General features: G+C 42.5%; 1 protein-coding gene across 1 annotated transcript in view; it reads left to right on the top strand.

The window, feature by feature from the left end:
- The first annotated feature begins 4,791 nt into the window (after positions 1-4,791).
- LOC148032385 (coiled-coil domain-containing protein 39-like) overlaps positions 4,792-20,808 on the top strand; it is a 224,217-nt gene continuing 208,200 nt past the window's right edge. The window contains exons 1-4 of the mRNA XM_087684085.1: positions 4,792-4,981; positions 5,316-5,483; positions 5,645-5,770; positions 6,005-6,225. Coding sequence (XP_087540211.1) covers positions 4,847-4,981; positions 5,316-5,483; positions 5,645-5,770; positions 6,005-6,225 — 650 coding nt within the window. The 5' untranslated portion in view covers positions 4,792-4,846. The remainder of the gene's footprint in view (positions 4,982-5,315; positions 5,484-5,644; positions 5,771-6,004; positions 6,226-20,808) is intronic.

Genomic DNA, 20,808 nt, shown 5'->3' with positions numbered 1-20,808 from the left:
TAGTGGAAACATATCCACAAAAACCAAATAAAAGAAAAGATAGGAGGTGGCCTAAAAATAGAAAGAAATAAGTTAGAGTTATTCTGCAGAAACTTGCACTACCCTTACAGCAATGAAGCCATTTCTACCATTGAAAGACAAAAAGAAATATACAGTTGTAGCAAAGAAAATAAGAAACTCTATACTTGAAACAACTACTATCTTCTGCTCCAAGTGCTTCTCTTGAAGGCTAAGACACAAGTCTAAGTGTGTGTGTGTGTGTGTGTGTGTTTCTGTGACTCTTTTTGATTATCCTACATCTTTTTTAAAGTAATGTTGGAAAGGCAAAGCTATCAAACCACTTTTACACTATTATCTTCCCTTTTGTTGGAATGATCGGGTGAAAAATGTCCAAAATTTTCAACCTTGAATCCATGAACAAGGGTTCAAAACTTGGAATTGCAAGATATGCCTTAAGGCATATTTGGATCGTTCCTACTCTTCTTCCTCTTCATCTTTCTCTCTCTCTCTCTCTCTCTCTCTCTCTCTCTCCCCCCCTATTCTTACCATGCATTATTTAACTTTTTGTTGTTCTTACATGCAAAAGCCACTCTTCTTCTTCTTCTTCTTCTCTCTCTCACTCTCTCCATTTACCACCTCCACAAAAACCAAATAAAAGAAAAGGTATGTGACGAAGGAAATTCGGTATGGCAGTCTCTATACTATGCCAAACTCCCTTCTACCACAAAGTGAATAAGGTAAGGGCACCACCTAATCATGGAAGAGTGGACTAGGACACTATGCAAGAGAGAGAGAGGAGCTTGTAAGGGAGAAGAGAGGAAAACTAAGAGAGAGAGAGAGAGAGAGAGAAAGAGAGAGAGAGAGAGAGAGAGAGAGAGAGAGAGAGAGAGAGAACTACAAAAAATAGATGAATCGATAAAACTTAAGAGGGCACAAGAGATGGAGAACCCTCAAGACATAACCAACATACACAATATGGACAGCAATAGCATGGGCTTATTACATTGTAGAGCATGCATAAGCTATAGTAAGGGAATGAACTCCATAAGCTCATGAGAGAGAATGGGAAAGGCTCAATAGGGCTGAAGAAGGCCTTTTGGCTCTCTCTTGCAAATTACAAAGGAGAATGCCTCTTTATATAGGCCTTGAGGGTGTTTAGGGAGGAGGTTAAGATAGAATAAGAATTAACACCACCAAAGCTGCATTAAGGCGGTTCCACCAATGTGGAAGCTCCATCTAGATGTTTTGTTGACCAATTTTGTACTTAATCAAGTTTCATCATAGGTGAGTTATCTCCATTCTCCCCCCCATAGCTTGAGTCCAAGAGCTCTCCTATAAAAAAAATATAGAGAATTTTCATAAAATAAGATCATATCTAGCAATAATGGCGAGAGAGTAGTGAGAATTCATACATTACTACTACAATTAAGGATGATTTGAGGGTGATTTAGGAGGGGAATTCTAATGGTTTATTAGCTTGAGAGAGAGGAGAAGAGAGGGGAAAGGGTTGGGAGTCTAATGAATGATATTTTATGGAAGTGTTAAGTGTGGGGAAGAAAGTGTGGGTGTGTGTAGTTGGAAAAAGTTGCGTCCACCATTTTGGCCATATCTCCCGACTCGTAGCTCCAAAAAATTATAAAAAAATACTAGCCAAAACTTCAGCTCATATCTACAACTTTCATGTTGAAAAGTTTTTTTGGATCGGAGTGGAAGTATTTTTAAAAAATCTTACAAAATCATGTGCTTGATTTTTCTTCCACTAATGCTTCCAAGAAGGGTCCCATTTGTTTGAATTATCATAAGGCTCTAAAGCCATGACATTATGAGTCTCACATGCCCTTTGGATGGCTCCAAATTCATTTCATGTCTTTTCTTTTCACATTACACATTTTCCCTTCACCTTCCTCCATTGATCTTTACTCTTCACTCCCCCTTGGTAAACCGGTCCATGAAATATTTCCATCCAATGATTTCTTGGATTTCCCAAGAGGTTGTTCCCACCCTTTTCTTTATTTCAAGCCTCCAAATGTACAAAAAATCAACAAAGTGTTAGACAAATATTTTTTTGTGATTTTCTCAGATCAGTATGAAGTGGTCTAAATTTTTAAAAAAAGAAACCTCTCACTACTATTTTCCCTTATATTGGAATGGTTAGTGCATGTTTCCAAAAAATTCAAGATTGAATCCATGAACAAGGGTTCAAAACTTAGAATTGCAGCACATACTTTAAGGCATCTTTGGATTGTCATACTCTCCCCACCCGATTTTTCACTCACTCACTCACTCTCTCTCTCCCCTCCCATTCTTACCATACCATTTTTTCTCTTACTCTTTGCTATTATTAAATATAAAAACCACTATTATTATTATTATTTATTTTTCTTCTTCTTCTTCTTCTTCTTCTTCTTCTTCTTCTCCTCACTCTTAGCCTCTTCTACATAATGATCTTAGTGCATTTTGTGACCAATATCAGGTTCTATTGAAGCGGGGTAATGTAGAAACTAGGGGATTTATATTATGATCCTCCTATTTTAGACATTACAAGATAGTATTTTAAATTAAAACTAGGTTGACATGTATAGCTTAGTAAAGGAGTTTGAAGTTCTATATGTAGTTCTTGTATGTTTGAAATGTAACAATTTTATTGATGGTGTTTGGATATGCATCGTGTTTTGAAGCAAAGTACGTTTGTAGATAAGTTTTTGCATTGTTTAAATACATGGAGGATGTCGAAATTGTGATTTTGAACGATGGCCAAGTGGGAATAAGAACGAAAACATTGTATTTTCCAAGGTGATATCTAGGTAGCACGGTGAGGTTCTTACAGGCAAGCCATCCATCCTGAACGTCATTATTCTTTCAATGAGACAGTTATTATTTCGTAATATGATGCATGCAAACTCATGCTGATCGATTCTTTGGAATGCTTATCGTCAGCTTTTGGCTCGACTATCAAGCAAACTGTAACATCGTTCATTCTCGTGATCTGCTTGGAGCATTGGATCGAATGGAGAGCTTTCACAATGGAACTCTATAATCCTTTCAATGGATTGCTTGTTGAGGATGCAAGGCCCTGTCCTTGGATGTGGATGTTCTACTATAGCCCTATACTTTTGGATCAGTGGATTATGTAGCATGTTGAAAGCAAACACATCCACAACATCGGATGTAGTCAAGTCAATTCTAATCGATGGGGTTGCAAAAGCGATCCATCATTCTAAGAGACTAGAGGGTTATCGAGAATAGATCGACGGTCCAAGGTTCTGTTCGCAATCGCTCTTGTCATTTTGCAGATCGAGATGGATGTATCAATGATGCTCAATAGTTGAAGTTGTAATAGCTTTGCATTGAGAATTTGTTTTGTGTAGTTTGGTAAGAGTGATCCCACGTATTTGTTTCTCTCTTTCTTCACAAGACATTGTTGTCATTTAGTTATCATCATGTTGACTCCGTGTTGTTGGCATGCAAGGATGAGAATAGTGCTTGACAAAGCAGTTGTAACTTGCATTTATTTTGTAGATGGATCATTCTTTTGCGAGTTGACAACATGATGTTGCATTGTGACTATACCACATGATACACACATTATTAGTCTTCCAATGATGCTTTCACATTCTGTCACCTAAGATGATTCGAATTTTTCTATGTCGTACCAAGTTGCAATAAACAATTTTAGTGATGTTTTTTTGGAAGCCATAGTTTTCCTTTTTTAGAAGTCTTGAAGGATACTTGTGACTTTGTTTCTTTGTAGCGTCCATTGATGTTGATGAGAACAATATGTTTTTTTCATTAAATTGTAGTACACTTGTTCACGGAAAAACATGCTATACTTTGTAATTCTATTAAAAAAATAGTTTATTTTTTTGACGTGCAAGGATGATGATTTTGTTTTCTTCTTAATAGTAAATCTAATAAAATAAATAAATAAAATCAATAAATAATAAAAGTATTTCAAAAACTAAAAAAAAAACTAAATGAAATGAGAAAACATGCTATATAGCATGCCGAAGAATTGGCACAAATCTCTTCGTAATCAAATAATTATAGGAGAAGGTGCCATTCCCTGTCCATTCAAAATATCTAGTTTGTTGAAATTTACGTCTTTGTTTTTTTCAGTACGTTCGAAAGTTTGTTATGCTTTCGTTTTTGCCATACATTCAAAAGATCGTTTTTTTAAAAAATAAATCGTTTTACTACTATTTACTAATCCTGAAAAAAACGAACGACGAAGATTTGAATCCAACCTTATAGCTTGCAAATGTGATGATTGAGGAACTTACGTACTCATCTCCACATACTTGTGTATGACCTTTATTTTTCCTCAAATAAGAGACGAATTTCATGATGAAAAGAATGACCCATACTACTTAACTCTCCCCCTTTATATAGGCTTAAGGCTTTCTAGCATTCAAAATTTTCTTTTAAGTTTTTTAAAGCTTTGGTAGTTTACAAACTCGAAAAGCTTAAAAGTTTTCAAATGTTGAAACATTTCTTCAATTTTGAGTGTATGCTTATGTTTTCCTTCTTTAACCTAAAAAATAACAAAAGAAATAATTATAAAACGTCACATAACTACACCTGTAAAAATAACAGTTAATATTAATATCCTCCTATTTTAGTCCGTATTTCTTTATGACAATGCTCACTATGGACCATGGTTATTCTTTCATTTTTATTACGCATTAACGTAAGCCATGTTGAACAAATGATGTTCTCGAGTCTCGTACGTGTATAGGAAACTTTTTTGGGGCATGAAGAATCACGTAGTGAGTGGTTTCATCAACCTGCCTTCTATCCTACTCGATAATCTGCCAGAAATCTTCATTGGAGATCAAAGCCTGCGGAGATGGAAGCGCCTTCGCCTGGAAGCAGACGTGTTTCTACTCCTGATCCTTCCTACTTACCCGATTTCGCAAACGAGGAAGTCAGACATTTGAATGACCTTGTTATTCAAGCAGAGAAGGCCCTGCGTAATGTGGAGGTAACGAATTCTTCTTCTTCTTCTTCTCATCCTCCTCCCTCTTTTTCTACTTCTTCTTCTTCATGACATCGACGTAAACATTTGGCGTCAACCTCTGAAGAGGCGTTTTATGCCAACAACTCAATGAATTAAATGTCAGAAATCGGACTTAACTTCCAAGTTTGAGCAAGCTCAGAAGGTCACTCGCAGTTTTACAGCATAACCTTATAACACTGACTTTGGCCTGACGCTGCGCCTCAAAGATGTTGATTTCGCTACGCTTACGTTCCAATCATATGATAACATCCGTCAACGGCAAGTTGAGAAATGTTCCTTTCTTTGAAAACAAAACCAGGAATCCGTAGAAGAACAGGATGAAAGAACAGCCATCATGGAAGAGCATATGAAGAGACTTGAGCAGGAAATTTTGCAGACGCAGTGCCGGTCTGATGCTAAGCGAAGGGAGATTGCAACAGAGGAACATCTCAAAAAGCTTTCTGAAATGGAAGTAGCCAGGCTCAAGGTGGTATTTTCCCATTTCTTTTTGCCTGATGTTATAAGCTACCACCCTATCGCAGTATTTTTGTTAACATAGATATGCAAGGAAAAAGAGCTATGCAAATTGTCTGTACTTGATTCAGAACTCTGAGAAGTAGGCTTAAAGTTACTGTTATGGTATGGCAGCAAGATCTTGTGAGGATTCAAAAGGAAACAGAGGAGACTGTGAGCTCCACACGTTCTATCAGTGCTTCAATTTTCAAAGCCAATGAAAAAATCGACAAGTTTCGGCTCCTGATGCAATGGAACAAGGTCAGTATGTCAATTTGAGTATTCATAAAAGCTTCTTTATATAAAGATAGTGAAAGTTAGAGGCATAAATTATATGCATTTTTTCTGTTTAGATTGGCTTCAAGTTGAGGGTTGCATATGGAGATTCTATGCACCATGAATGATGCTTCATCCTCTTAAGATTAGGTCACTTAACAATATATATGGTTGTTGAATGGGCAAAAGTTCTTACTACAATGGTCAGTGACAGGACAGGAAGAGTTAGAACAATGGACCAAAGCTGCTGAACAGAAGGACGAAGATAGTTTTGCAGTTCATATGTACACGAAAACAGATGATGCAAAGCTCAAAGAATTGTACCGTGAAGCAGAAAGGGCTTCTTCTGAGTTATGTACCATGCAGCAAGTATTAGATACAGAGGTCACTGCTACCCAAAGTGCACAAATTGAGCTTGACAAGACTGCAGAAGTTTTCAGGTGTAAATAAACATATTAGGTTTTCATATTTGATTCCAGAGGCTTTTTAGATGTCGTCTATTTCTTTTTCTTACCAGTCTTTAAAAGGAACAAGGACAAGCAAGTCCCTATCTAACATTCAGATAACTTTAGATTGGAACATTACTGTCAATAGGCTGTACTGCGTTTTCTAAAGCATAAAACGAACCGTATGTTTTTTGATGCATGGGATTATTGCTGTTGTTTGCTTTGATCTTCATTGGCATGCTGACAGTTTTCCAAGCTCAGTGATACTTCTTGGCCTTGCAACGTTGAGTGATGTCACTTTTCAGAAATTCTATACCCTGGGACCATGCAGTTAAACTCAAGATCACAACATTATTGCTTAAAATATTGTGCAAGCTCCGCATGCTCTGTTACAAGTGTCCTCATGACACCTGTGAAAAGTTCTGCACATGATGCTAGGTTGGTTTCAGCAGGGTAAACTTGCATGAGGAAGACAAAGAACTCGAGGTTGCCCAACCAAGTGACAACTTCTAGGTCTATTAGAGTGTGTGTGAGCAGAAGAAGAAATGAAGAGATGAAGGAACGCATGCATGCCAAAACAATCATACATGATGGCAGCCCTGAGTGTGTGATATGGGCACATTAGTGAGGCCTGTGCTACTAAGAAAATGAAATGATTTATTAATGTCTGCAAAAGGCCAAAATGACCTATGAGAGAGGGAGACTCTGGTGCCTGAGCCAAGAATAACAAGGCTGTAACATCCCCAGGAAGGTACTTTAGAAAAACTAGTGGGGACAAAAATGTTTCTGACCATAACACAACAGGCCTGTCGCAACACAACAGAAAAATAACTTGTATCCTTTTTGATATGTTTGCATAGTTATTTACTTCTTAAATTTGTTTCCTTTGTAATCACTAGACTAGATACCTAGAAAAGTGCATTTGAGCTGGCCACTGATGAGTGGTCACAGGTTATGGTGGACCCATGTAACAAGTTAGAAGAAAGATAGTACACATTTCCACCTATGTCACCTAATCGGGTGCCTGTGACCAAAGCTCATGAAAGTGAGAAATACTTCTCATCACTCTCAAGTTGATTGTAGCTGGGTTCTTTTCTTTGTAGGGGACTTGGTTTAAGTAGAATTATACTCCTTTGGGGGAGGGATTGCCCATCTTCAACCCTCAATTTTGTCTCCATTTATTTTACGATTTCATGGCTATAATTTTTTGAATAATTGATTATCAACTTTAAGTTTTTGTTTTTCTCAATTTTCTTGAAATATTAAGTTTGAAAAACAAGCGAATACTATACTGGTTGAGTATTCTACGTTGTTCCGGGCTGTTTATAGTGATACAAAGCTTTGGTTCGATCCTCCCTCCAACATTGGTAGTGCTTACAATTATAAGTTTTCTTGTTTTCAGCCCTTGCATTGAGTGTTTGAGCATATATTTCTTACAAATTCAATGGAAGAATCGGCTACTATCCTTCAAGCCATTCAAAGCCTTAGAGAGAAGATTCAAAATATTCATGAGTAACTTCTTAAACTAGAAAAAAGTTGAGAAGCCCAAAGGGTTCAAGGAAAGAAGTAGTGAAAAAAAGAAAGGTCCCATTCTAATTAAAGGGAGAAAGAGATTGAAGCTCATTCTCTTCCTCAAAGTCATTTGGTGCCTTCTCTAATGGATCCTCATCAAGTGACAAAGAGTCATTACCTTCTTGTGAAAGATCTCGTCATTGACAAAGGAATCAGTATTCTTCATCCTCATCTCCATCTTTATCCTCTTCAATTACTTCATTATCTTCAATCTAAAGATGGGCTTGGATGGAGGTATAACAAGAAGAAGATTGAATCACTATCTTATCTTGAAAAGAAGATTAAATTCAGTATGTATAATGGTCCACGAGATCTTGATCTTGATCTTAATGGAGCATAATGGAAGAGAGTGTTGATCATGAGGAGTGTTCATCTACCAAAGAAGGACAAAAACAACAGCAAAAGCAACCATAAAATCAAACAAAGGCGAACTTCATGTGGAGTAGGTTCCCCCTTTGAGGTGGGAGGTGGAGGGGCCCCGGTTGAAGTCAAAGAAGAAGTAGATGCCCACTCTAAGGGCAAAGAAATAACATCCCCCTCTAAATCCCTCTCTAAAGTGGAGAGAGAATCCAAAAACTCATAAATCACGGACTCTGAAATGTTTGATGACGAAGAAAGTGCCGCCAGTCGTGCCGAAGAAGGTATCTGGATGTTGAAGAGCTCCCAGAGGTAGCCTCTCGAACTTGAGTAGTCAAGGGTGGGGAAGGGTGGGGCTTAGAATGAGCAAGAGGTGGGCAATAGTCGCTGTCTCTCAATGGAGTGGACTGGGTAGCCGAAGAAGAGAAAGGAGTCGAGCAGCCACTGTCTCTCGAAGGAGCGGATTGACGAGGAGACGGTATCAGACAATCACTGTCTCTCGATGGAGCGGATTGCAGATCCGGAGGTCGTGGAAGCCACTATACCTGAAAATAAGTGGGAGAAGACTGCCGCTGGCATTGCAACAATCTCCAGGAGGTCGTAGTGCCAATCGATCCTCCATGTGCTCGAAAGGACTTAGTGTGCATTGGATGCATCTTAGTGCCTTGAGCATAGTACTCTGATAGCTGATGCAGAATGATCTCTGTGGCCTAGAAAGGAGAGGTGGCACAAGGAGTGCTTGGTGGAAGACGCATGTACTTCGGAGGGGTTGGGAGCAAAGGTCGAAGTCGGAAAGCATCGGTGGTGTGTCCAGTGATGCCACAGTAGGAGCACCTAGTAGTCTAGTCATCTGTTGGTAAAGAAGCTATGGATACCAGTGTGCCTTGCTGAAGAAGGAAGAGGTCAGCCACCATGAAGCACGAACCACAATGTCCACCTCAAGGGGTGGGAGGGTAGTGGAAGGGCTGGAAGTGAGCTACCAGTGGGAGGAGGATGTGACCAGCAGTAAGAGACTGAAATTTGCAAAAACGAGATAGTTTTTTGAATGGAGAGTGATCAACAACAGTCGTTTTGCTGTAAACAACTGCAAATTGCGGGTGGAAGGTTGGAAATAGGCTCCAACTGATGGAGACAACAATGGCCAGCTTGGATTGCGATATCCTCCGCGTCTTGGGTGTGGGTAGCAAGTTGAAATGCTTGAAATCTGCAAAAACGAGATGTTGATGCAGCGGAAGAAGAAGAGAAGTGGATGCCGAACCCGCCACCGGTCTTTGCCTTCACTGGAGTGGAGGGTCTTTGCCGCTGTTTGAGCAGATCCAGCTCTGATACCATGTCAAAAGATGATGTACCAGCGAGACAGTAGGGTTTGCGGGGAGAAACACGGAGTGAACTCGGCAAACATGGAGAAGAGAAGAGAAGAGAGAAGAAACTCTGATGAATGGAATGATGAAGTTCCGAATCATGGAGTGAATGTGATACAAGGGACCAAGGGTGTCGTAGCACAAGGAAGATGATGAAGACAGCCACGAACCACGAATCGCAATGTCCTCCTCAAGGGGTGTGAGGGTAGTGGAGAGGCTAGAGAGAATAGGTGACAGACTGAATGAATCAGCCGTGAGGAATGAATGAGAGAGTGGCCTATAAATAGGCATAGTCAGTCTAGGATGACGCCCCTTTTTGGGGCTGCAAACCCTAAACGCAAAACGCAGAAACACAAAAATGCAAACTGCGGGTGAAGGGTTTCTCAACATAAACAAGCTCGGTCAAGTATGCTTGGTTTCTTTGAGAGTGCTATGGTCATCCTATGGCTACCACTCCTCAAGGACTCCCTCAATTCGTGAATCACAAAGTGTATCACGTACCCAACGAGGAGGAGATCGATACTCCCTTGCTACTTTGCTTGTGCTAAAAAAGTCTTTGGAATGTCCATCAGGACTGGCTCAATGGTTGAATTCGGTGCAATCTCCTCCTCCACTGAGGGTGGAGCCTCAATAGGCAGGGGCTCCAAAGGCACTAGAGTAGGTGCCCAATTGTCACCTAGATCTTCAAGGATGGGATGCTTAACACCCCCTTGTTGAGCTAAAAATATATTAGCCTGACTTAAACAACCCCAAAGCATGCTTAATTAATGAAAAAAGCCTTTTATTTTAAAAACAAACGTGATCCTAGAGAGTTACTATGTTCCATATGCAAAACCCTACTTTGGATACCCCAAACTTTCTATAAATATGCATGTAGCCTAGCACTCTCCATCAATCTTGTTTTTGCAAGTTTCAGGAGCCATAATTCTACTTCCCACACCTCGTTCACGGAGGACATCGTGGTTAGAGCTTCCATCAGCCACCTGCTACTATCTGGCACCTGATTCTAGCCTTGTGCATATGTATACTGCTGTCGCCAGGCCTGTGGAGCCGTCGTCTATAGTTGGGTGTTGTCGCCTTGCAGTTGGATGTTGTCGCCACCTATTGTCTGCTATCGCTAGGATTTTCTCTCTTCTCTAAATGATGCGTTTGCAGTTTTTGGCTGCTACTTGACATTCTCTCACCTTTACATTTGTGTTGGTATCTAGCAGCTGTCTTGCAAAATTTCTCTCTCCTTAGCTACTTGCGTTTTTAGTATTTTTCTCTCCTTCACTCCTAGGTCATTAGATTCAGCCTTCCTTGGCTGCATTTGCTAGTGTTCTCGACACTTGGAGGCTACCTTTGCTGCGATTCGAGATCCGCTTGGAGTATAACACACTCTATAGCTCATAACCTTTTCCTTGATCCTAGAGATACGAGAGTTTGAGGTTTAGTATTCATTGCATAGTGTGCTTGCTGCATGAGCAATATATATTCATTATTCATTCACTTTATTATTCATTGTGTTCACTGTCTCTGAATTATCCTAACCCTGACCCTGATTGTGTTTTGAGTTTATGAATCTGTGCTTTGTTGTATGATTGGTTTCATGCTTTTTGCATTTAGAGCATTTCTTCACATGGCATCAAAGCTAGATACTCTTTGAGAAACCTTGGCCTTTGATCAGAAGTAGGAAAAATAGAAGGGTCACATGTCTTCAAATACATTCATGACATTGCTCCAATCTCCATAACCAAACATGGACATAAATGATTAGGAGTGGGCCCCCCCAGCTTGCTACTGCTTGATTTGACATGGTCGGGACTACCATGAAGTCCACAGACCTTATTAAATTTCTGCCGTTGAGTATGATCTCATCCTTATGTATAGGATTTTATTTTTCATGGTCAATATGGAGTAGGTGTATCTTCATCTAGTGCATTTAATGAACAAAAGAAACCTACGATGTAGTTCCCATAACATCTATTACAAATGCATTTGGACTCGCACCCATCCCTTCTTCATCTTTTGTTACATATTCCTTTTAGCCTTCATTAAGTGCACCACATTATTTACTACATACCACATCGGGGGATTCTGTACATCTAGGCATAGCTTTTAGGACCTCTACCTATCCATTTCCGGGTGGTGTACTTGTAATGGAGGCTCGACCTTTTATACACACACTTTTGAGTTTTTTTACCTCCAGGGCAATCTTTGAGTGTGGATTGTTTGGTATTGCAGTTTGCCTCTATGGTATTACCTAGTGGACCATCCAATCATTATGTAGTGTCCCAGCCGATATTTGGACAAGGCTATCCTATCCTAGCGCCTCCACCTATACCTACGGTATCATATGGACCTATGTCTGTTTTGGTACCTCTGCAGCAATCAACACTCATTGAACATTAGCAGTCTATTTTTGCCTATCTATCTTTATCCCCTCCTACTTTTTGTCCACCACCACCACCATCTTATCCTCCATCTTATCCCATCTATCCATCTTCACAGACATCTCATGGTTCTAGTATCTCATCCACCAAGTATGCATTTAATGACAAGACTCGTTTCAACAGGTCAAACTACACCACTTGGTTAAATTTGATGAGGCATGTCTTAGACTCTCATACCTATGGGATTTAGTACAAGGGTTGGAAACCCAACCTAATCCTGCCCTTGTTTCATACCAGATTGTTGGCTCATGGAAGGCTCGTAATGCCTTTGCTATTGTTGAGCTTATGCATAGCTTGTTGCACGCATTTCACTCTCAGCTTCAACATTTAGTCTTAGTATCCAAGCATTGGGTACACTTGATTGACCACTATGTGGCTCGGGATAGGACCTGCCGCATCAATTTGGATCATGAACTTCAAAATTTTAAAATCACAAACAAGGATGACTTGAAAGTCAAGTTGACTAAGTATCAGTGTCTCCTCTCCGAGTTCTTAACCATTGGGGCTCCTAAGTCCTTTGAGGATCAAGTTACCTTGTTCCTTAACAAGTTGCTAAGAAAATGTTTTCATTTTATGTAGTAGGTGATTTCACAACCTCAAATGTCCACATTTTATGAGTTTATGCGTCAGTTGTTGCATTACGCACGGTTACTCGATCAATTTCTTAACATGTCTTTGATAGAGGGGGCTCTTGTTGCATCTTCTGAGAGGGGGCAATAGGACAAAGGTACACAAAACTCAAATCAAAATCAAAATCTAAATAGGGCTAGCGAATCCCAAGGAAACAATCAATCCACACTAAAACCAAGATGATAGAATGTATCTAAAAGGAATCGGTATCGTCAAGATTGTCAAAAGGCTAGCCATATGACAATGAGTGTTGATCTAAGGCAAGAGGTACGCAATCCAAATCTAAAAATTAGACACTCGCACCCTAGCCGGGTAACCCCCAACAAGGGAAGTAGGGTGGTGGCAACCCTTAGCAAGGATAGTGGTGGTGAGGCCAAATCCACATTGCCACTGGTCGGTCATCACAATTAGCGAACTACTCAACTCCAGAGGATTTGTTTGATTGGTTTGCAGAGGCCCAAATCGTCTCCTTAGAGACATCGGATGTGAGTCTCGTTCACATTTGTGAGTTGCCTCCTGATGAGGTGCCTATAGAGGCCCACTCATCACAGTCGAGCACGTCAGTACTTGTTTGGCTTGTGGTGGGTAGTGGAGCCATCCATCACATGACTCCTAGAGCAAACATTTTCATTTGCCGAGCCCCTGTAGCCGGGAGTGTCTGCATAGAAAATAACTCCTCGGTCACGATTCAAGCGCAAGGTCGTGTTAGTTTTTTCATTGATTTGGGTCCATGTCTCGCTTTGCTGGATGATGCCTATCATGTTCTCTAGCTTGGGGTGAACTTGCTGTCCGTTCAGCAGCTTTGCCAGTTGGGGTGAGTAGTTTTCTTCATAGCGATCACAATCGAGGTCCTAGACTCTCAGATTGGTTTAGTGATTGCTTGCAGTAAGGCATAGCCTAATGGCCTTTACCACACGACCCACTGTCTTACCGAGCCAACTGCCGATGATTCGGAGTTTCATTGCTTCTAGGCTTTGGCCACTATATGAGAGCCCATGGACTCTAAGTGTCTTTGGCATTTTCGCTTAGGATATCTTGGCTCAACTCTCTTTATGAGCTATGGCGTTAGGGGATGGCTGAGGGCCTTCCATACCTAAAACCATCTTGAGAGGTCTGTAAAGCATGCCAGCTAGGTAGGCAGCCTCATACACCCTTTCCTCTCAGCAGTCTATTACTCGAGCTTTGGGACCCCCCTTAGGCTCATTCATGTTGATCTTTGTGGTCCCATATTCATTGCTGCCTTAAATTGCACACTATAGTTCTTCTTGATAGCGGATCATTTCTCCAGATACATGTGGGTGTATTTCCTCAAGCACAAGTCCGATACCTTATTTTAGTGCTTGGGTATTGCTGGTCCATAACCAAACTAGTCATCGTGTGGATACTATGAGGAGTGATTTTGGTGGCGAGTTGACCTCCCATGAGTTTTCGGAGTTTCTACAGAGTAGGGCATTGCTTGCCAACTCACCTCTACCAGCTCTCTTGCACAGAACGGAGTCATAGAGCGTAGGAACCGCATAGTCCTAAATATAGTATGCTCTATATTGTTCGTAGGAGAGCTCCTTGATTGCCTTTGGGTTGAGGCTATTAATACTTTAATATACATCCTTAACCGATGTCTAACAACGGAAATCCCTAAAAAGACTCGTATGAAGCATTCTTTGGCTCTCGGCCTATTATTTCTCACTTCCGGGTTTTCAGTAGTTGTGCTTATACGCTTACTCCTCACAAGATAGAAAAGCTCACCCCTTGAGCAGATCTCTTGATTTTTGTGGACTGTTCTCTAGATTCCACTATCCATGTGCACAAGGATACCTCCGGTCCACCTTTTCATGCTCATATCTATTGTTTTGCTATAGGGAAAGTGCTTTGGTTGATTCACACTAGGCTAGATCTTGCATTCTTAGCTAGTTTGCTTAGTCAACATTTTAATGTACCTAGAATGTCTCATTGGGTTGCTTCTCTTCATGTGTTAAGGTGTACCTATAATTTTTGACTAACTTATAAACATGGTTTATGCTTGCAGGGGTACATTGATTCTGGCTGGGCAGGAGATCATGACATCTAGCATTCTCATGGAGGCTACTTCTACACCTTGGGCACGACACCTATCTCTTGGGCTAGCTGCAAGTAGAAGACGGCAACGGCTTCCACGGTTGAGAAAGAGTATTGCGCTCTCTTCGATGACACTACGAAGGCCATCTATTTGAGGAACTTACTGGTTGCACTTTGTCTACTGTGACAACCAGAGTGCCATTGCCCTTGTGTAGGCAATCCTATAATCTCCCCTTGGACACGACACGTGGTGGCTCATTACCATTTTACTAGCGAGTAGGTTGAGCTAGGTATCATTTGCCTAGAATTTGTGCCATCAAGTGATAACTTTGCAGATATTTTAACCAAGGCGGTTAATCGGCTAGTTCTACAGTATCTACTACATGGATCAGCTTGGGTACATTCTCCTCTACTTCTTTATATTGACGGGGAGAGGGTCCTTTCCTCCTACTTCACCTTCTAGTTTGAGAGGAGATAGTTTTCTTCTCTTGATAGTGACAATAATAATGTTTATAACTTTTCACTTTCAAGTATTTATTTATTATGTATTGTAGTATTATGGATATTCATCTGCATGGTCAGGATGATATAATTGTAAAGGGGCACTTGGGCAAGTGAACAATTCTCCTGTGAGGGCATTGTCAAAGTGGCACCGTCGCATCGTATTTTGCATGAGTATGAATATTTGCATTCTCCTTTGCATTACCCCATGCATCGGCATTCTGTTCATGTGGACATGCATCTATGCGCATTTATCCCTTTTCGGTTACCCTTGGAGTGGTCAACTTTGGATCCACCATAATCGTAGCATTGCACATGGTAGTCTCTGAAGGCAATCTTTTCCTATGCTTGCATGCTGGCTTTGCTTGTCTTGCTTACTTACCTATCTTGCTTTTCTTTCCATATACTCTCCATATGATTGGCACATACACACACACACACACTTAGGCATCTTTAGACACTTATCCTAGTAGTATGTGGGATTTTTTTGCTTGATGAAGGTAGTGGAGCAATCCATCCTTATGTTCCCGTACTTTGGGGCACAGTGACTCAATGGGACAAACACTGATTTGAAACATTCATGTAATGCTAAATCTTTTCTTTAGAAAAAATAAAAAAATTAAAAAGTCCTATGCCTTAGTCTCTCTGGGGTGATCACTTGGGCTTTCTTGGTAAGATAAGCATCGCCTCTGTAGTCTTGGTAGGTCATTGGGCAGCTGACGTGCATCCTTTGCCCGATACCCTAACTGCTTTAGGGTGGGATGCCTTCGGATAAAAGAAAATATATGCTACAGGTTTATTCTCATGGCTCTATTTTAGCTTGAGAGGTGGTGTTGAGCTAAAAATGTATTAGCCTGACTTTAACAGTCCCAAAACATGCTTAATTAATTAAGAAAACCTTTTATTTATAAAAAAATGCAATCCTAGAGAGTTATTGTGTCCCGTATGCAAAACCCTACATTGTGTGTTCCAAACTTTGTATAAATATGCATGCAATCCACCACTCTCCCTCAATCTCATTTTTGTAGGTTTTAGGAGCTATAACTGTGCTGCCCATATCTCGTTCATCGAGGATATCGTGGTTAGAGCTTCCACCAGCCACGTGCTACCATTTGGCATTTGATTTCAACATTCTACACGTGTATACTATTGTCACTAGTCATGTGGAGCTGTCATCTATGGTTAGATGCTGTCGCCTTGTAGCTGGATGCTGTCATCACCTGTTGTCTACTATCGCTAGGATTTTCTCTCTCCTTTGAATGTTGCGTTTGCAGTTTTTGGTTGCCGCCTGACATTCTCTCATCTTTGACATTTGCACTTGCATCTAACAATTGTTGTGTAAAATTTCTCTCTCCTTAGGTATATGCATTTTTATTCTTTCTCTCTTGCATTGCCTTCTGCATTAGATCCAACCTTCCTTAGCTGCGTTTACTGGTGTTCAACACTCCGAGGCTACCTTTGTTGCAATTCGGGATCCATTTGGAGTACGACACACTTTACATCTCATAACCTTTGCCTTGATCCTAAAGGTACAAGAGTTTGAGGTTCAGTATTAACTGTATAGTGTATTTGTTACATGGGCATTGTATATTCATTATTCATTGTGTTCATTGTCTCTAAGTTACCCTTTTTTTTTGCAAGTAAAATGTGGCTGATTATATTACTCAAAAAAACTGATTACAATGGAGTACTCATGCTCAATAGACAAGCTGGAGCTGATGAAAGTCATAAATACATCATGTATACAAGCCTCTAAAGGCAGTTTGGGGGGGATGGGGGCAAGAAGCCATGGAGCAGGGATGTATCGCTATCTGGGGCTGCCTGCTTGCATCACGAAAAACAGGTCCTGGCCGCCCCAATTGCGCATGAAATGACATCGGAGCTCCTGATGAGCCCTGGACTTGCCTTGCACCTAATCCCATCGGCCGCGGAGTGAGTGGATGATGGAGGTCCAGAGCTCTGCTAAGGTCGCCTGTACTGAAAGTCTCTCTCCGCCGAAAGCCTCCTGACATTGCACCTTCCAGATATGCCAATTGGTAAGACTCTCTATGATCTCCCATACCTCAGAGCGGTCTGATGTGGGATCCAGCACTTGGCAGATAGGTAGAGCCTCCAAATCGACCACTGCGCATGACCCTGCCTTGATAATGAATATCATGTCCTGCATCCCGGCCTCATATAGAAGGTGACGGCCTTGCCTGACCGCGATGTTCATGTATGCTACTGAGAGACATTGGGATAGACAGAAAGATATACTGTGATCTTCTCTATTGTTAGGACATCGACATCAGGTTTTCTCCGAGGCACCTTGGTGGTGACTTGATCACCCACTACTTGGGTATCCATGGTTCTCCTTGGAGGTTCTATGTTGTATGGTTTCTGATTCATTCTTATTGTACCATTGTATTGTATCAGATCACCCATGATCTGAGGGAGGGTGTTAGCAGAGTATGTCAGCTCATATGTACAGTGTGAGTCGGATCATGTATTATGGTTGGGCACTTTATGTAGTTCTTGTAGGCATTTTTATTGTGTAGCATTTTATGCTATTGTGGCATTTATTGTTTTCAGTCGACCACCATTAAATGCTGACTAACTTGACATTTTATGGCATTATTTATGCCTATATATTCTGGGCTCCTCCTCCTCAGTTAGTTCAGTTCACCACTTGGAGGTCTCGTGGAGAGAGGAGCCGGTGCCCGCCACACAGTCAGTGACTCAACAGAAAACTCTCCATGAGATACATCCAAGGCTAGGTGCTATACGGCGAAGGATGCGGCATGCTCCTCTCCACACGAGCCGTGCCACCTCACACACCCAAAGGCAGTGCTTTGGGGTTTCTAGAGGCTGCTATGTGTAGTGCTTACAACCTCCCTCCTTCTGCATCTGGGCAAGCTAGCTTCCCATCGCCAAGTCTCCATGTGCCACCAACCATAAGAAATACGATATCCTCTTTGGCCTCTAGCTATCCCATAGATGGCTCTAGAAGGTCTGTCAGAAAGGCTTCGTGATGCTGTGCTCCGCTCAGTGCCTGCTACGTGATGGCACCCACTCCATATCCTCATGTATCAATATGTGTTTGCCAATTGTGGCGATGTACTCCAGGAAACTCGGTGGCTTCTTGGCGACCGTAGTGGCCGGCCATAGCCACTCTCCCGGATCCCACTCCAACTCATCAAGTGGCTTGCTCTCCCAGATACAGAGGCACCACTCCTTGAGCTCCTGCCAAAAGACAAAAGGGTCTAGTTGCTATGTCTTCCCCTGAAGGCCAATCACCTGGATCCTCTTTTATGAAAAGACAGCTATCCCCTCATCCTGCTACCCTCTGTCAAGAGCCGGACACCCCCCTTCCTGCTACTCTCTGTCTAGAGCCGGACACCCCCCTTCCTGTACGATGAAGAAAGTCCCAGGTGGAGCGCCGCCCACTCTACCTGCCACCTGTAGGGGGATGCCTGTTGGTGAAAACCTAGCGGCCTATACCTCCTCGGGCTCTATCAGCTCTTGTATCAGGGAAGCAAGCTACTCTTGAGGTACTGCTGCATCTATCTTCCTTCTCCTCAACTCCACTCCTCTCTGGCAACCTGATACTCATTGCAACACCTCCTCGTCCACCATCTTAAACACCTCCCACCATGTCCTAATGGTACGAGTCGGGCCAGCCTCCCAACCAGCCCAATGGATGTGGGGGCACTCGCCAATTTGTGCCCCTTCCCGATCTCTCACCTGGGGGTTCTAAATCACCGGCTGACGATCAATCTTCTCTTGGCAGCCTGGGGGGTTCTAGATTAGGGCCTTGTGGAGGCCCTGCCACACATGGAGCAAGCTGCGTAGGAAATGTGATCTGGGAGGGGTGATTTGGGCTGACATGAAGATCCATCTCAGGGACAGCCTCCACTCACCGCCAAGCCTTGGTCTACAATCCTAAAGTCCCTCTTACAGTAGGACCTTCCAGGTCTGCCCTCTTGGTGTGAGGTCGTGGACAACTAGCTTGCCCAATAGGGCCATACTCTGATACTCCGGGTCTATGATCCCTAGCCCTCCCTCTGACCGATGCCGTATGATGGTCGCCCACGCCACCTTGGCCCTAGAATCCTTGGAACCGTTTGACCCGGACCAAAGGAAATTCTACATTAGGCGGCGAAGCTGCACTATGTAGGATGAGGAGAAGCACCAACACGAGGCGATGTACCAGACCATCGCTAGGAGGACCTGGTTAACCACCAAGGCTCGTCCGGCTAGTGAGAGGCGAGCCGTACTCCAGTAGGTCAGCTTTCTCTGAACAGAATTGAGGACTGGAAGAAACTGCTAGGCGGCGGGAGTGATGTTGAGTCCCACCTGGAATCCTAGGTACCGGACGGTACTGCCCTCTGCTCACACATCTAAATCCCAAGAGGACACTCCACTCCGCGCTAGAGTCCGGGTCTGTGAGAAAACCAACCGACTTTTGCCAGTTGATTTTCGCTCTTGCTGCAGAACAAAACACCTCAAGAGCCAGCCTCGCTCTCTCGAGCATTAACTCATTGTCCACAATGTAGAGTGATGTATCATTTGTATACTTTGAGTTTAACAACTCAGTCTCCTCTCTTATCGGAAGTCGGAGGCCGTGTAATCCACTCACACCTGACGTAAGGAAGTGAGACATCGCCTCTGCAAAGAGTAGGAACAGGTAGGGGACAGGGGGCAGCCCTCCCGGACTGATCTCTCCAGCCGAAACTCCTCCCCTCGCTTGCCACCTATGAGAACAGTGCTGGTGGCCGATTTGTAAAGTGCGGAGTCCCCGTGGATCCAAGCCTGGGGGAAACCCAACCTCACCATGGTGCCCTCTAGGAAATCCCAGTCCACCCTGTCATAAGCTTTCTCAAAATCGAAGAGAAGTACGGCCAGTCTCTGCCCATTGTGTTGAGCCCACTCTGTCACCTCAAAGAAGGTGAATACATTGTCTAGGATGCTCCTATCTTGGACAAAGCCTGTTTGTGTGTCATGGATGATGTCTTGAAGCACGGGGCGTAGTCGCCTACCAATTATCTTTGCCAGTGCCTTATAGGCCACTGACAGTAAGGTGATCGATCTCTACTGGGAAAGCTACAATCGGTCTCCTCCTTTGGGAAGAAGACTGATAAGGCCTGCCGAAAGACTCCCTGGCATCTCTCCTGAAGTGAAAATCTCCTAGAAGGCCATCAGTAGGGGATTCTTCACCACTTCCGAATAGGTAGTGAAAAAGACCTTAGAGAGGCCATCCTCTCTCGGGAATTTCTTCCCATCCTGTGTATGGAAAGCCTCCTCTAGTTTCTTCTCTGTGAAGGGGACTAGGAGGGAGTGTCCTATCTCCTCTGTGACGAGGGACGGGATGTGATCCTAGACCTACTGCCTACATCGCTGTCCTCTAGCTGAGGCTGTCTCCTGCTGGAAAAGGAGACTATAGTAGTCGGTGGCAATCTCCATTACCTCGTCTAGGCTAGAACGAGTCCTTTTATACTAATCTCGAAGGCTGGGTATCTACACTCCTGAGGTGCGAGGTTGGTGCACCTCGAAAAACTCCCTACAAATTGTGTCCCCCTTCTGCGCCTAGAAAGCTACTGAGGTGCGGAAAGAGAACTCCGAGCGCCTGTCCTGTAGGCCAGCAATGGTTGCTCGCGCATGCATCTCCTATGCGTGGAGGGTGGGATTCC

This window comes from Lygodium microphyllum, chromosome 8, assembly GCF_053477565.2.
Source record: "Lygodium microphyllum isolate KBCC chromosome 8, Lygodium_microphyllum_v1.1.10, whole genome shotgun sequence".
In the NCBI taxonomy this organism is placed as follows: domain Eukaryota; kingdom Viridiplantae; phylum Streptophyta; class Polypodiopsida; order Schizaeales; family Lygodiaceae; genus Lygodium; species Lygodium microphyllum.
Note: the sequence above shows the minus strand (reverse complement) of the source record. Positions and strands in the feature narration are given on the sequence as shown.